Below are 17,561 nucleotides of genomic sequence, written 5' to 3'. Positions count from 1 at the left end.
GCTCTCCTTTATGATAAACATTTGCTGACAGTTTGATTTGATGTGGATTATGATATTTTCCTATTGCAGAAGGCAAATGTTGGTATTGCTGGCACTGCAACAGATCTGACTACACTGCTTTTTCTATTTTTTCTTTTTTTTAAGAGTATGGTTTTTGTTAACAGTTCTGAAACTTCAACACAATTCAGGCGCTGAGAAAAAACCACCATTGACCCATCTTGTCCCATTTGTGAGCAATGCTCACAAAGAGGGCTCAGTCTTGTACTGAGCTTGTAACTGCCCCACTGACAAGGGGATGGATTAGTTGGCACTTTACTTTTCCTGCACCCAAACAATCAATAATCTTAAAAGAAAGTGAAAACAATTCCTCAGGCAGTGATTTAAATTTTTGCCAGACTCATGAAATTTGTTGAAATATCACACACCTCACAGTTGTTCAAAACCTCCAACTGACTTATCTTGGCAATAATGAGCTGTTTCATGGTCTCTGGATTCTTCTCTGTGTCCGTGAAGGGGTTGTTGTTACACTGCAGCGCCCGCAAACTTGGCAGTTTATCAAGCTCATTGATAGATGACCACTGAAATGGAAGGGAAGAGTCTTTTGAGGAAATATAAAACATAACTTCATTTCAGAACAATACCTGGTAACACTGACATTTCCTGTACAACAAACATGACTGGAAAAATTCTTTCGATCATCCAAACCAAGTACTTGGATCCCGTTCATTTAGGTAAGGAAAGAATTGCACTCCATTTAATTAAAAACCAAACCAAAACAAGGAGTTAGTCAGAACTTTAGATCATTAGAATTCTGTGAGAGAAATTACAAGGTAGATGCCATAACATAAACGTGGTTTTTAACTGTTCAGAAATATTTTTATATTTTTAAACTATGCCTCTGTATTGACCAAAGTGTTCAATAGTTACCGGAGATCCTACACATAAAATCAAATTTTAAAAAGCAAACATAAAGTTACTCTTAAACAAAGATGCGTTAATTTACAAAATGTGAAACCACCACAATCTAACCTACCTGTGATATTTTATTGTCATTTATTGCAAGGCGTTTTAGCGAAGGAAACATTTTAGTTTTGCATCCTAGGAAAAGAGTAACAAGAGAACAGTGAAAACTTTAAATAAACAGAATTTTAAAACTATAAATAAATTACTTATTTTACATACCAAATCCAGCATCAGGAAAGTGTATGGAAGATATCCCAGTGTTTCTAAGTATTAGCTGTTCTAATCTGAAATTTAATACATACAATGATTACTGTATGTGGCACAGGAAGTTATTTGCAAAGACATACAACCTGATTTTTTTCTTTTCTTAATAAAGATCTGCAGCTTTTGATGTGGTGCAGCACCACTGACAAATGAAAAGCAGCCTCACAGTACCCAGACTTTGGCTGTGTTCAGGGAATCAAATTTTCAGCTAGTAAGTGCAACAATTTCAAGCTTTCGTAATGGCTCCTGGATTTAAAATGTGTGATTTTCTAAATAATTTTTTTAAATAGCTTGTGGCTATTGAAAATCATGGCTGCTGTTTTGATGTACAGGGAAAGATGATAATTCTGCAAATTAGCAAAATGTGGTAAATCACTTCTATTTCATAAGTGTATAATGAAAACCTAATAACACACAGCAGAAGAATGTGTTGTTATACAACAAAACCAAGATTATATTAAAATAGTTCAACTAAATAATGCAGTTACTCTCCTCAAGAGGGCAAAATATGCCTCTATTTCAAGATCTCATGAATTTTTCATGCACCATCAATACTATCATATTTCAGCCAACAGGGACTATGGAGATGAATATCTAGGACAAAGAATTTCCAGCAAATTTGTTTACAGCTACCTGGGGAGCTGTGCTATGAGATGCAGCTGATTTCCATCCAGTAGCTGGTTGTCTGAGAGGTCTAACAACTTCAGGGTCTGCAGGACATTATCAGGCCTGATACATTGGAAAAAACAAGCACAATACCAGAATATTTAAGGTTATTGGTCAATGAAAACACTATTTTCCTAAGTATATAATTGCATGCACACAATTGTGCACATTTATAAATGTTCTGAAATACATCATGTGAAATTTGCATCAATTATTGTGGAGATGTAAATGCTCCAGGAATGTAACTTTATGTGCTGTGTAACTTTGTGGTACACCAGTGGGTAACAACTGACTGACTCATGTTACTCACCTTTCCAAAACTGTAATATTATTAGAAGAAAGGTACAACTCTTCAAGTACTGGCCATCCTTGAGCACAAAGAAGAACCTAAGAGCAAAACTGTATTTAATATAACAAAAAATGGGAATATTTCAGAAATTATATTTAATGCAAATATGCTCTAAATGTGTTCAGAACAAGCTATGGGTCCCCACACCAGAGGAACAATTATTAAAGATTTTCTAGTCTTCCCTTTCTTCCAGATGGCTCTCCTGTGCCTGCATCTACCAGCACAGATGACATCAAAGGGGTTCTGCTGTCACAGGACTGTAAGTCCCAGGCTTGTGGCCACCCTCACAGTTGAGACTGGAAACTGAGTGACCTGGAAACTGAGTTAATTCATTCAGTGAGTTGGAGTGACGAGGTATTCCCTATGATGAGGTGAGGAATTGGCTGTACAAACTCTATACATGTGCAGAAGTTCCAGAACCTATGTGTATAGCTAATACACATAACACATCTGACAGAATATCTTTAATATGTTAATTTTTCAGAGCTTGAAGCCTTTTCTGTCTTGGAACTGTGTCACCCTATAATCCACTAAAAGCCAAGAATTGCATTAATTCAACACATCCTGAAGTTTTCAAGCTCTCTAAAGAAAATAAATTAATTCAAAAAGGGCTACAAAATGAACAAAGATACTTTTGGTTTAGATCTTGTGCCCTGAAATTGCATAAAAGATATTATTTTACTTTACACAGTTTTATTTAACTTTACGCAGCATGAATCCATCCAGCTGCAGGTCTATATAACTGACTCATAACAGACTCCATGCCAAGGGTAAACACTGAGATCTCCTCCAGAGGTAGCCAATGATTTGGAACTCAACTGTTTCACCCCCAAAAATATGGAAAACCAACCTCCTGTCATATCTGTAACACATAAACACAAACTTAGATGTAACAACTTTTCCTGTTCCAAAGCAAGAACAGGGAACAGATATTTCTGGATAGTGTTTCCCCATGTCAACAAGATAGACCAAAATAGTTATCCATTGGTGATGAAGAAGCATGACAAGAAACCTGCAGAGTCAAGAGAAATGAGGTACATGTTCAGTAACAGAGATTGCCCCACAACAGCCCAGCACTGGTATGGATGGATGGAATAAAAAAACTGCACAAACCTGAAGTATCTGAAGATTTTTCAATATGACTAGAAAATTGCTAAATTATAGGTCACAGCATGATCAAAAAACCTCAAACTGCTAAATTTTCAGCTACTTTTTAAAATAGCTTCCTCAGAAACAAAAGTTCACAGATCTGACACTGTGAATTAACCCTCAGGAAAGACTGGGGCCTCACTGTGGGATAGCTGATGGGGAGGTAACAAATACCCAGAAGAGAGCCACTGATGCTCAAAACCAGAAGAATGGAAATGCAAGAGCTATTGCAAAACAAATAAAGATGAGAACAAGAAACAATTGTCACCATATAAGTTCATGACATTCCTGTATCTTTAGTCTGTCTATCCCAGGAAGTAAATAGTGTAATTGGGAAAGGCACAAAGAAGCTAAACAAGAATTAAAACCATGAAACGGAGAATAGCTGTTCTCAGTTTAATATAAAACATTGGGACTTACTGAATGAAATTACCAGACAGCAATATCAACAAAAAAGGTTGAATTTATGCTAAATGATACACACAGCAAAATTTTCAAATGGGTTCTTAATACAGTTAGATAAATCAAGAAACAAAAATATCCATAAATATTAATTAGAGGTATATAGTTTTGAGCTCACAAAGCCACACAATTCCAGATTACTTTCTAAGAAGCTCTTACCATGTGCTTACCCTTTGCCTACAATTTTTCCCAACTACCTGCTGCTACTTGCTAGTGTCAGAAGCATGATCCTGCACTTCTGTTCTAACCCAGATTTTTCTTTTACCCTACATAATAGTAGATTATATCATAAATATAAAATCTTAGTTTGAAAACAGAATCACAAATATAACATTATGATTTAAATGCTGAATAAGAAAGAAAGGGTTTGGAGCCATAAATATTAATTCATTACACTCAAATGCATTAATTCAATTTCTAAGTCAATGGCTGCTAACTTTAAGTTATTTTACAGAACACTTTTCCCCCTTGAAAGTTATATGTTATGTTTTGAACAATCAATCAACAATTCTACAGTAATAACCTCTTTTACTGATATACTAATAATCTCAGAAGTATTTAGATATATGCAAATCATATACTAATGAAAGAATTCTTTCTGAAAAGTGATGCTCAAGGCACGTGAATGTGGAGCTATGTATTACTGTTAAGCATGTCCCTCTCCTGTGAAAAACACTTCAAAACAGAGGAACAAACTAAAAAAAAAAAGTATAACTATCCCAATGCCATGTATTCTTACATATAACAAAAAGTAATTTTGAAATGCTGTTCACCATTTAATTGTTTTAATTAAAATTAAAACACTCCTAAGACTTTTGCTTATATCCCCATTGACAATTTAAATGTTTTTCTCATTTGCTTTGATTATATTCATTACTATTTTCTATTTGAAAGTTGACTTTTCAAGTAACTCCCCTCAGAGCTTGAGCAGTGACATTTTCAAGTGGTTTGTTCACAGAGTACTGATGTCAGGCACATGCCTTTATTTCTCCCCTTTTGTTTGACTGCCCTGGAACACCACTTTCAAGCAGAGGCTTATGTCTCCTAATGTCTCCTAACTTACAGGGAATGAATTGGAACAAACTTATAAAACAGTTTTTGGAATCAAAGATGTCTTTATGGCCAATGACAAATCATCAGCTAAAGCAGAGCTTAAAAAAAAAAAAAAAAAACAAAACCCACAACACAAAAGCTGCATAATTTTAAATTGCTCTGGCTAAGCTGGGGCTTTCTCACTGCAATTGAGTTAGCCCTGGAGAACTCTAATCTGCAGCCATGGCTCCAACCAGCCTTTCAGTCACCCCATGGAGGGATGAAGGACAGCTGCTGGCAAGTGCCAACATTTTAAACACCACAATGCACAGATTTACTCTGATGAGCACTAGGTGACATTTAAAGTGTTTGTAGCCACTTAATTCTTCCATTCCCTTCACCATTCATGTTGCTGCTACTACGGAAGGATTAGCAACTGTCCTGCCACAAATCCCATAGGCAGTTTTAGGAGCACAGTGAATGGACACTAAACAAAAACACAGCAGTGACCTTCCTCTAGTCCTGCTGCAAGACAAGAGAATGGAGAAGCTTCTTTCTATTCAAGCCCCAGTTTTGTTAAGTGCTCTTTTACTGGATAGCAGCTGGCAGCTGAAATCTGAAAAGTCATGTAATTTTACAATGCCTTACTATAAAATCTGACCCTGAGAAATCCAAATAACAGTTTGGAATTTAGAAGCTATTCTGAGTAACATGACGCTGAGATGCATGTCCTAAGCCCCGTCTCTGACAAAAGGCCCACTGCTAACTATAGTTGAAAACAGGACTTCATTCCTAATAAGACATCATACCAGGAGAGAGTCATTTAAGTGTGCACATGTTTCAGTGCCTGAAACAAGTCAGAGCTTTGTTTTTCCTCTGCTCTGTGCTGCCAGTAACCAGGCATCATGTGGTTCAAGAATGATCAGTATGGGCCAAAATACCAATCAGTCTCTTGCTGATGCAAAGTGATGCCAAAACAAAGTTTTTCTCATCATAAGGAAATATTTTCTTTCTATTTGCATTTGTCCTATTGCATACAGAGAAGTACATGTAAATCTTCAACAGCTACCAGGAACCAAAAAGTTTTCATTAAAAAAAAAAAAACTTCAGGACATGAAGCTATATTGTATTCCAACTGCTTTCTTTTGATTTGGCAATTTACAGATGTAGATGAAGTAAAATGTTTCTTATTAGACTCCTATGCCAATATTACTTCCTTCATTATGTAGGAAGTGCATTAGTCAATGTGTAACTAACACAGTTACCCCACAGCACCTTTTCTAATGATGTTTTGATTTCAGTAGAACAATACAGTACACAAATGCTTATTGTGCTTCCCTTGCCTCAGAAACTAATGATATTAAATTTTAAAAAAATCAGGAAAAGCTATTACCTCTGTCCATGTTATTTCAGTTTGATTAAGGGCCAGAATCTTCAAGTTTGAAAATGCGCTGGATGTAAAAGTTGATGTAGATGGAAATCTCATTTTGTTTTCACTGCACAAAAAAAAAATTATTTGCATAATGAATAATCACATTTATTTAAGTCATTAGTTTGGAGCTACACATTAAAGAAAAAGAAATTTAGACCCTCCAAAAATTAAAATCACTGCCAAGATGTCACATATTTTAAAATATAATAAAATATATTTCTAGTTATATTCAAACATACTCTTTCCTAATTTACTCTCCTGCTTCCAGAATGCATATTTATTCAAGAAGGCATATTTATTCCCCTGTGGCCTCTTTCACTAAGTTTTTAACATGAAAAGAATGATTTTCATTAATATTAAATGAAAGCCAGAGCTTGGGCTTAAACTCCTTAGTGTTGACTGAAAATGAGGAGCCTACACGACCATCCAGACTCCAGCAAAACAAAAGTATGTAAAATCCTCTCTCAATAGGTATCACTACAAAGAAGAAAAGATAAAGATCCTCAAATTTGCAGTCTTCAAATCAGTTTTCATTATTCACTCTGAAAGAGAAGTTTTTATTTCTTTCCTAAGGCCTAATCTACCTGCATATTCTCATAAAAATCTCTCAGTGTAGTTTATAGCTACATACTTATGGGTAAAATTTCCACATAGAGAGCCGGTGGATGGTTAATCACTTTTATTCTTCTTCCAACATTCCTTGCACAAAAAAAATCAGTAACAGATTTACCTTCTTTCTTTTTTAAAGCAAACAGAATGTCAAAACAATAAAAAACTGATTCAGACTATATCAGTTTGTAGTTGTAAGCATCAGATTCTGGCATCAATCTCATTTTGTTTTACATTTTTTTTTACAAATAACTTCTGAAAACCCTTCAGTCTAGAGTACACTTGTCAAAAATGAAAAACTGAAAAAATTATTCCAGGTGAATTAAAATAAATTTCTCTGTATTCTCATGCATGCTGATAACAATAAATCTTTATATTCTCTAGGCAAATTTAGATTTACAAACAGCACCAGGTTGCAAACAGCTGTTCATTGCTAAATATTGAAGGAAATGGAGCACCTACAACTATTTTTAAAATACATTTTTGTCTCATTAATGATAATAAATAAAAAACCTGGTGATTTAGGCTGCTACCTAGTCCATTGTGTTACTTGACACCAGAAAATTATTGTGGCATATGCCAATTACATTGTATAGGTGTGTACTAGAAACGTTCTTTACTTTAGAATTATTTTATGAATTTTCTTGTTTCAATAGCATTGGAGCTTTATTTAACAACATCCCCCTTCCTTTTCCAATGTCATCATCGTACAAGAAATTTTCCCCTAGATCTGTCACCATGATCATAACAATTTCTTATCAGCATCATTTTAGGACAAAAATAGACCAAGGTTTGGGATCATTATGGTTTAGTTAAAGCATTATGGATAATTAAGTTTAGTGTCAAGACACAGTTGGCTAAACAAAAGTGGGTTCTTAAATGCAGACTTGCCTGAGCAGTCAGAATGTATCAAGAATTAAAAAAACCCCAAAGATCAAGTCTTAAAACTTTGAAGAAAATGTTCTCCAGAACATAAGTTTTACACAGAAGCTGAACTCCTAGGGTTCTTCTTGAATACAGATGTCAAAAAAATATAGCCCACAACTTAAGCAGTTGCTTACAAACAAGATTTAAAAAAAATTAAAAAAAAAACCTTAACTCCCATTAGAATGAGTCTTGTATCCAGTTACATTTAGAAAGCTGAATCCTGAGCCTCTTGGCTTTTGTTCCTACCCCAAAGGAAGAGAAACCCAAATATGAATATTTATACCTGACATTAAGAGTTTCCAGATTTTGAACTTGAGAAGCAATAGCTACTACTGTCTCCCAAGATGATATCAGATTTTTTGATAGGTTTATATGCCTCATATCTTAAATTTCTTGTTAAGAAAAATAAACTTATCCCAAAATTGAACTTCGTTTTTCAGAATTAGAATTAGGGTTTCACTTTGAATCATGGAGAAATAGATTACACTAAGGGATGGTACTGCTCAGTTACAGCAAATTTTATTTTGATGTGTGATATGGAAATGGCTTATAACTTTATAAAAGAGCTCAACCATACAAATCCTCAAATGGATTAATTTCTATACTGACAGGAACTCTTATAAGGCCTTAAAACTTAACAAATAATAACCGCTTTGTAGTTTTGTAACACTACCACTGCATGCATTGTACTAAACACATTATTTGTTATATATTGGAAATCTCTGGTGTCTACAGAACATATCAGTTCTATTTCTATATGGTTGTCTATTCTAGGGAATTTAAAAAAAAACAACATTGCTGGAGATTTCTGAAACTGCAGTCACAGTAACAACCTATGACTACACTTCTATTTTTACACACAATTTGAATATCCTCTCAAAATTTGTAGACGCCTGGCTGTCTAACTTTTTAACATTGCATTCAACTTTTAAATATAAACTTCAGGTTTAATTTTTTTCTTTTTTTAAATAAAAGGATACAATATCATTCATTGACGTGAACACTTGGAATGCTAAAGCATGTACTTTATTTGTGGCATCATGCAATACAGCAAAAAAAGGATACTGGCACACGTTCTGCTGATTTCTTCTTCCTGACCAGCATGGCTCACTGCACACTCACGCACTGAGATATCCACCAGTTTGTTCAGCTGTCTACATGAGAAAGAACATTCTGTTAGGTAATCTTGAAACAGAAATAGGTATGTTACATAAATGCCTGGTTTTTACAACTACATAACATCCTTTTCATGCCTATCTCCTTTGGACTTAGCAATGTGCAGATTACTACACTGCAGAGTCATTCACACTCGAAAAGAGATACATCTCTATTTTTTGCCTTTACATAACTACTACAAAGTAAGTCTGGCTGAACCATAGTTCTAACTGAAATAAAGAGTGGTAAAACAGATTAAATATAGCTGCGCAAATTAGAATTTAATTAGAGATTCCAAGTTAAAAAGGTTTCTTGCAACACATTTTGCAAAAGGTTCAGAGTTATTGGGGCAGTGCTTAGTATGCTCTGGGAGAAAAGGAAAATAGTTGTGGAATATCAGCTCAGAAGAAGACTGCCACCTACTGAACTAATACATCTCTTCTGCTGGAGGCCATTAGAACTGCAATTTATAACACATAATTAAGTTTCTTCCTTTCTTACCCTTCCAGGTACATGAACATGACATTAACAGATTGAAAAACTTCACTAGCAGTACAGTGACTTTCTGTGTCTTCCCTCTCTTGGTTACAAAGTCATTTGTGATATGAGTAAACAAAGACTACAAAACACTGTACAATATTAACAAAACATTAAAATACATCTATTTTTAAAAGACCATGCATGTATATGATGACTGCCAACATGATGATAATTTATCTCTTATTTCTCACCAGATGTCATCATCTGCTCCTTCATGAAAACCACAATGAGGACTGTTAGTACTCAAACATGACATAATCCCGGTTTGTATTTGTAAAACCTGTAAATTACGAATTCACAACTGGAAGACATCTTGTTTCCACCACAGTGCAATCTGGCTTGCTTTTAGACGCAACAATTTTATATGCATGGCAGTTCTTACAGTTGAAATACTACTTGACTTATCAATCACTAATCATGTATCTTAAATTTTCATATATTACACTTGCCTTTGCTGTTCTGCAACAGAATCCATGCCAACAAATTCCACAGTCTTCGTTCCAAATACTACTGTATTCCCTGTCCCACACTGAACATCCTGCTTATCATTCAGTCCATACCGATCCTTTACTGCAGTAAGAAAACCTACTCCAAAATTTGCCTTGTTGGGCCGGATGAACGATCCTCCTTTCGGATGCCTAGAATAGAGCAGCCAGGAAAAGTTGAAATATAAACAGTTATCTTAACAATGACTGACTAATTCATTATTGCTTTAAACAAAAGTACTGAGAACCAAAGCAGTCAAAAGGCAATTCTACAGACTAATTGTAAACAGCACTGTTCCCAGCGAGCCAGGTAAGACTTTCAGAGTATCTTTGATAGTACTTGATACAAGCTCACATAGTGAGATTCCATGAGACTGGAGCACCAGCTCCCAAAATGTACTTGCACATCAAAATTACAGTGTCAGTGCCATTATTAAAAAGAACTGCTCTGTTATTTCCAAACTCATTATGAAGTCAGGTTCTGCAGAAAATGAAGTTTCTACCTATGGATAGACACAAAGTTAACAAAATCATACAACAAATGTGCCAGGATTTTTACCAAAGCCTGAGGAATACTCAGAATAGTGATTGCTACATTGTATTTGACTTCCATAATTCACTAGTAGTTCACACAAATACACAACATACAAATTGTAGCACTCAGAACTCTTATACAAACACAAACTTCAAAAAATCCTGATACCAACTTGGTAACAATGTTGAATATTCAACAGAAATATCCAACCAGTAATGTATGTTTAAGACAGTCCAGTGGAGTTTCTTGGTTTTTCTTGAGCACTGAAAAAACTTTGTTGCATTCCCGTGTCTTACCATGTAATTCCTTTGATATTTTCTAACAAAGTTAGCAAGGAAACAGTATCAGCGAAGAACTAGCAGAGACAAGTTACAGGAATGGTATCACAGAGCAGATGAGGCTCTAATAGGAGCATCAGCCAAAAAACATCAGGAAGAAAACTGGTAGCTATGAATATCTGTCTGCCATCAAGCTGAGAAGACAACAGGCTTTGGTAGGAAAGTGCCCAGGAGGAAGACATCACTTATGTAAATAAAACTTTTCAAAACAGCATGTAAGCATCAAGTGTCTAATTAGCAAACCATAATATAAACCACCAGTGCTACAAAGTTCAAAATTCTCATAGAAAAAACTAGTAATTAAAGGCCCCAAATCTTATGGACCTATTACAAGTAGATGGAATAGTTTGGGCACCATGTATTCACATTTTTGTTAAAAAATCAGTGCTGGAAATTTCCTGCGCCAGTTTCATTCTACTCTCATATCCTTAAGGACCTAAGTAGAAACTCAATATTATTTACTTTCAAAATAATTTCAGTCTATTTTTGTAATGACTATGTTTAGAGTGTAATGATTACAAGAGAAGCAGAAAGGCAAATTACTAAAGAATATAAATCTGGTATGAACTCTTCCTATTTGATAAGCATTTTCAATACATCTTTAATCCAGTAACCTACTCTTAAGTAATTTCTTCCATTCCTTTGAAATTCTTCATAGCTTGCAAACACTTGACTGATTTAAATATTGAACTTTCTCAAGTGTAAAAATGATGTGATTCTTTCTTAATACCTCTTCTTTAAACAGTAAATTACCTTTTTACAACCTGAACTAGAACATCTCTTGCCTCCAAATATATCACTTCTGCATTTCATTAAGTCAAACAGCTTCATAGATGGCAGATAGTACAGGATGCTGCTTGGGGCTCTGGAAAAAAATCCTTGTACTCTTGTCTATCTGTAATTCACACTAGGTTCTGCTGTAAGTTTATTCTGACAACAACTGTCCAACTTCCTATCATCATGATTTTGTCATCACCAGCCCTCTACACTCAACAGTTCTGCTCTCCTCAACCCTCTCACCAGAGCTAATCTCGACCTCACTTCTGCATTCCTCCTGTCATGTCATTTATCCCTATCATAGCCAAGATCTTTGGGTCTCTCCATCACCATATCCATTCCTAAGCCCATTTCTGTCCTGTCAGGTCACCACTTCTATTGGTATCTCCTTCTTCATTTTCCATGCAGGAACCAGTTCTATCCTTAGGGGGGAAAACAAAACCCATAAAAACCAACAGATGAACATAGCTACCCTGTCCCCCTGTCATATAAAGCCATAGGAAAATTTTAGTGTATTTATCTCTCAAGACCCTTCTCTTTTTGTCCTGATCATAAGGTCATAGGTTTTCTCTCTCCTGTTGCTCACTTCCCATTACTCTGCATGCTATTATAAGTTACCTAATGTATATTTAAATCCATTCCACAGCCTAAGCTTTTCAGTTCCAGTCTATTTATTTGATCTACTTTTTTAGGAACTGTCACAAAAGACAGGAAAGGAAACTGCAATAGGAACCTATTTTCAGGCAAAATTATTGTGCATTCAAGGAGAAAGGTCATTGTAGCTCATTTTTCCTAAAACACATAGCCTGTATTAAATTTCCCATTAGGACATATGAACTGTACAAGCTGCATGTACATATCAAACAAATAATGCACCTGGACTAATGCAAAAACACACCTATTACCATCAGTCTCCATAACTGCGAACTAAACAGATAAATCCTAATCCAAAGAGTCATCCAGCATGCATATTATGAACTGGAAGAACCTGTGGATTACTGATCAACTTCACTTAAGAGGAACACTCAGAAGTCTGAGAACATGTATGCAAATTGTCTTGCAGCCAGAAAAAAACACTGTGTGGAAAGAGAGTGGTAGAAGATATGGCCCAGTTTTCTTAAGCAGGAAATGTAGAATATGCTCAAGTGGAGCTCTGGCAAGTGGCTGGCTCTAGTTAATACTGACACTTCCTACTGACTTTTAAAATAGAGTGGTTGACCCCAATCTCAGAAGTCATCTTCTAGGACACTTCCTATTCATGATTCAGTAGCCTGAAGCATACAACCCATCTGCTGGCACACCCAGGGCACTTCAAGGATATTCATTAAAATTTAGATGAGCTGTCAGCTTCCACTGAATCAGGAGGAAATTTGGCATCATTCTTTGCTAATGTGGGACACAGTCATGGCACTGCTCATCATTACAGGTACACGATGGCTCTTCATATGCAAGGGAAATATCACACACACACACTTCTCAGTACTGAAGAAAAATGCAGGAGTACATAAATCACAACAGCTCCATACTTGAGCTGTCTGACTGCAAAAGCTCTGAGCCATGCAGAGAGATGTCAGCTTTATCAGCCTAGGCAGTAAACATGGATCAAAGGGCTTCTTTGCCCAGTGCAGTCTGTTTGCAATGATCAACTCCAGGCAATTACCATCGTGACTGCAGCAAATGCACTACAAGGCTCATAAGGTGTCATAAAGTGGAGCTGTTTGAATCCATGCACGTCTGTTCTACACAGATCTGAACAGATCTCTTCCTTCTAGGGGAAGGTGTTCAACAGACAAAACTTCTATTAGAAGAATCTACACACTGCAGTAAAGAAAATCCTTCAAATTTTAGAAAGAGGCCATGGCACCAAACAATGCTTATAAATGACACCTAAAACTAACCTGCCATGGTGTATCAAATTCAACTGAACATCAGAAGCTTTGCAAGCATGAGCAAGTATTTAAAGTTCTTGAAAGTTTACCTTAGTTAAACAGACATGAAACTTGACTCTGAGCTTTCAAAAAACAAGGAAAGACAGTCATCTGCAGTTTTAGCTGCTATCTTGGGGTTCTGCTGGTGCCCAGGATATGTTTGAGCAGTGATTAGGGACAACCTTTTGTTTCAACACGATTCTACTGGCAGCAAAGAGTGTGAGTTTCTGATGAACAGAACTTCTTAACTGAAACCTCCTCAGGAATCTTAGGAATGCTTTCTGCCTTTGCAAAATGGAAATAATTTTTGTTTTCATGGACACTAAAATGATATTTTTTCCTGTATTTGAAGAGTTTGTTTGTACTCTAGGTAGATATTCCTGGAGGGGAATGTGTCACCCTTGAAGAAAAAATAGCCTAATTTAATAAAAACAGACCTTTCATGGAGCAGAACATCTTGAATCATCATGGAGCAGATCATCATGCAGTAAGTATAGGACAACCAGGGGAGGAAGATGTGCTTGTAACCCACATTTCCCAGGGGAACACATGCATACAAATATGTCAGTGGGTCTGTGGGACAGGATCTTATTGGAAAGCACACTCATGTTTCAAAAGCTGTATACAAATTTTAACACTGTTTTAAGGCTTGATTACTCATTTCTCTTGAAGGACTGCAGAACATAATTACATTATATACCACTGCAACTGACAGCTAAAATAGTAACTTCCTCAGTTAAGAAATAAGATCCTATTATCAGGGAAAAACCAAACACCAAACCAACAGTAGATTGTGCATTGCCATTTCCAGCTGATACGAGGTTGATGAACATGCTCGTGATGTCAGCTTAATTTGAAGTATGGCTGTTTTGTTCTTCGATATTCATATTCTTAAGTTGTTCAATTATCACTACATAATGACCCAGAAAAACGTACTGCCATGAAACATAAAAGTTTAGGTCACATTTTCAAAAAACCTACTATAGAGATCACATAGAGCTGTAAGCAGACCTACTGTTTCAAGTAAGGACTTGAAAAAAAGAAGATTCTCTGGTAATGAGAATCTCAGAATCAGTTTTATTTTCCTCTTATGGTCTAATTTTCAAATGTCACTCTGAAAGATGTATTTTTTTAAAGCAGTTATTTTTAAAATTGCCTTAAAAGCAATTTCGAAATGTCCTTTCACTGCATTTGTTTACAGTACAAGCTACTTGATCAGCTGCTTCTGCTTATCAGAATTCAAGGAGTGAGCAAAGTAGGCTTGTAGGCAAAGGATACTCGTGATAAGGTGTAAGGGGAAAAATACAGCATTTTTTTAAGACGTGTATATTCATCTACAAAGAAACATTATTCTCTCCTAATCAGTAGCAGTAAAGAGGTGATGTTTTAAGTTGTGGGAGGGTTTTGTTTTTCGGCATCCATTTGCTAAAATAAGGTAAATATTTCTTACTTAAGTTTGCCTACATTTTCACAATAGTCAATAGAAGAACTACAAATGTGTCTGCACCCAGGAAGTTATGTCTGCGTGTCTTGGTGGACTGCTGGAACTATGTGTTCTCTTAGACTCCAGCAGAACTTCTTCTGATTGGAAAATAGCAGAGTACAAAGAACAGGTATTGAAAGAACAACATGTTTAAAGACCAAACATTTACATTTGTTATGCTATTGAGCTTCACTCAAAACATTAATTTTTACATCAAGAATTAAGGTTACTATCTGAGATCTCATCTCCTAGAAGCACACTAATGGCTGCTAAAAACCCAAGAGTCTATACACATATATATAAATATCATATACACAGAAATGTAAAGCAGTTGAGTTTCTGAAAAACATTCATGAAATCTTCAATTGCTTTTTCTGTCCAGAAAGATTTGGAATGGTCAGCCAATTATTTCTGGATTTTTTTTTTCTCCTACAGCAGAACTTAGCTAGCTTCAACTTGGAAACTGTTTCAATTAAATTCAAAGCATTTAGGAAGCAACTTCCACTAATATATTAATTTTAAAGATATGGTCGTGCTAAAACCATCATTTCCAATTCTTTAGCTGAAACAAAACATCCAGCAATGTTGATTTTTTTTCTTGTATTAAATGTGTTTAGCCTCCTTAAGCCTTGTTTTATTATTATTTGATACAAGGGAAAAAAATATCCAGTTCTCAGAGGTCAGTGTTTTCTTCTTTACTTATTTTTCTGAAGAACAGATTTTGCTCTCTCATCCTTCACCACTTCTATGCTCAGGAACTTATTGAGCTAGCAGTTTGTAGTATTTAAGAGCTATTGATGACTTTCCTCTATCAACTCATCCAGTTACTATTTAACTTACAAACTTTAGCTGTTGCATGTGTCCTGATATAGAAATCAACAACTTGCTGCAGTTAATATCCATCCTAGAGTCCTATATTCTGCAATTTCAAACATGTTAAGTGCTCAAATCCTTTCACTTAAAAGTAATGCATGCATATATTTAAAAACCCCACACAGCTGGACTATGTTTTGCGTGTACTAAATCCAAGGAATATATTTAACAATTCCTTAGTGATACAAATACAACCCAAATAATTAGCAGGAACTTGGCATTTTCCCTTAACAAGATGCATGCAAGCCACCTTAAATTAAAATATAAACTGTATTTGGAACACTTGATATGGACCAATATTTTGGTTCAGAATTATCGACTGAAAGTCACTAGGAAATACTGATTTCCTAACTAAAGTAAAAGGTCTAAAACCTACTAAGAATAATAATAACATCCAAAAGTCTCATTTTATAACATACCTCTGCAAACATGACTTGTATTTTCTAAGTATTTACTATACCCTAATACCTGTAACTGGATAAATGTCAATGCAAGAGCCTCTATGGATTAGCTAGTCAGAGCACTCAGAATTATGATCTTTTTCATACTGGCCAACTGATAACAAAAGGATTTGCCCTAAAAATTGTCAAAGGGACTTTCCCAATGACCATCTTGCCAGCACATATGATATGCCAATGCTGTGACTCAACTCACCTGCACTTAAAATACTGTGTTCCTTCATAGCTGCCATCATGCTTTCCCCTCTGAGGATCATCCCATTCCACACCAAGCCAAATTCCTGAAAAAAATGGTTGATAGTTTTTCAAATTTATAGCATCATATCCATAGAAATCGCAGCCAGAAAGAACCACTGCAGCTCACCTAGCCTAACCTTCTCTCTCAAAGCAGGAGATTATCAGCAGCACCAAAAAAAGTCAGGTAATTTGTTACCTAGCCAGACCTTAAAAATGTCCAAGGAGAGAAAGATTGCAACACATCTGGTGAGCATAATCCAGTGCTGCATTTTAATGGAAAAGGTTTTCCTGCTGTGGCCATTATCCTTTATTGTATATTCTAGTACTTGTAAGAAGAGTTAGGCTCTGCCATCTTTGTAACCACCTGTCAAACAGCTGCAGGAAGCCACTGGATGGCACTTTTTCTTCCCTTCACCACATTAACCAAACCCAGACCACTCAACCTCTTCACAACACATGTGTATGGTCTGTGCCCTTAACCACCCTGGCAGTCCTCCAAGACTCCTCAAGAGAGATCTTTGAGATCCTCTCAAGTTTATCTGCATCTCTCTTGAACTGGAATAGTTCCACAGCAGATACCTTACTTCAAGTGTAACCTTGTCAAGAACCCCTGCCCCCATAGAGGGATAACAGCTTTAACTTGCAGGCCATGTTCATCACTTCCCTCTAAGGTAACCCAGTACAACATGTATCTTTGCTTGTTACAGGGGTCACTGCTGGCTCATATTCATAACAGTATCCAACTTAACTCCCAAGCCCTTTACATCAGACTTTGTGAGTCACTAGTACTTCCTGGTCTGTACTACACATGGAAATTTATCCTTCTTGAATCTCGTGGGTTCAAACCTAAAGTTCATAAACCTTGATCTGGATTGCAATTCTATCTTGTATCACAGCAG

General features: G+C 35.9%; 1 protein-coding gene across 4 annotated transcripts in view; it reads right to left on the bottom strand.

Annotated features, from left to right (window-relative positions):
* Positions 1–17,561, bottom strand: part of TBCE (tubulin folding cofactor E) — a 50,581-nt gene that overhangs the window by 5,447 nt on the left and 27,573 nt on the right. For all 4 annotated transcript variants that reach the window (XM_041413937.1, XM_041413946.1, XM_041413955.1 and 1 more), the window contains 10 exons: positions 16,622–16,706; positions 9,998–10,186; positions 8,919–9,007; positions 8,137–8,236; positions 6,279–6,381; positions 2,204–2,280; positions 1,861–1,956; positions 1,183–1,247; positions 1,034–1,098; positions 426–578 (listed from right to left, as the gene is read on the bottom strand). In XM_041413937.1, the coding sequence (XP_041269871.1) occupies positions 426–578; positions 1,034–1,098; positions 1,183–1,247; positions 1,861–1,956; positions 2,204–2,280; positions 6,279–6,381; positions 8,137–8,236; positions 8,919–9,007; positions 9,998–10,186; positions 16,622–16,706 (1,022 nt within the window). The remainder of the gene's footprint in view (positions 1–425; positions 579–1,033; positions 1,099–1,182; positions 1,248–1,860; positions 1,957–2,203; positions 2,281–6,278; positions 6,382–8,136; positions 8,237–8,918; positions 9,008–9,997; positions 10,187–16,621; positions 16,707–17,561) is intronic.

The sequence above is a fragment of the Onychostruthus taczanowskii genome, unplaced genomic scaffold (genome assembly GCF_017590055.1).
Source record: "Onychostruthus taczanowskii isolate IOZ18803 unplaced genomic scaffold, ASM1759005v1 scaffold104, whole genome shotgun sequence".
In the NCBI taxonomy this organism is placed as follows: Eukaryota; Metazoa; Chordata; class Aves; order Passeriformes; family Passeridae; genus Onychostruthus; species Onychostruthus taczanowskii.
The sequence above is the reverse complement of the archived record's forward strand: the minus strand, read 5'-3'. Positions and strand labels throughout refer to the sequence as shown.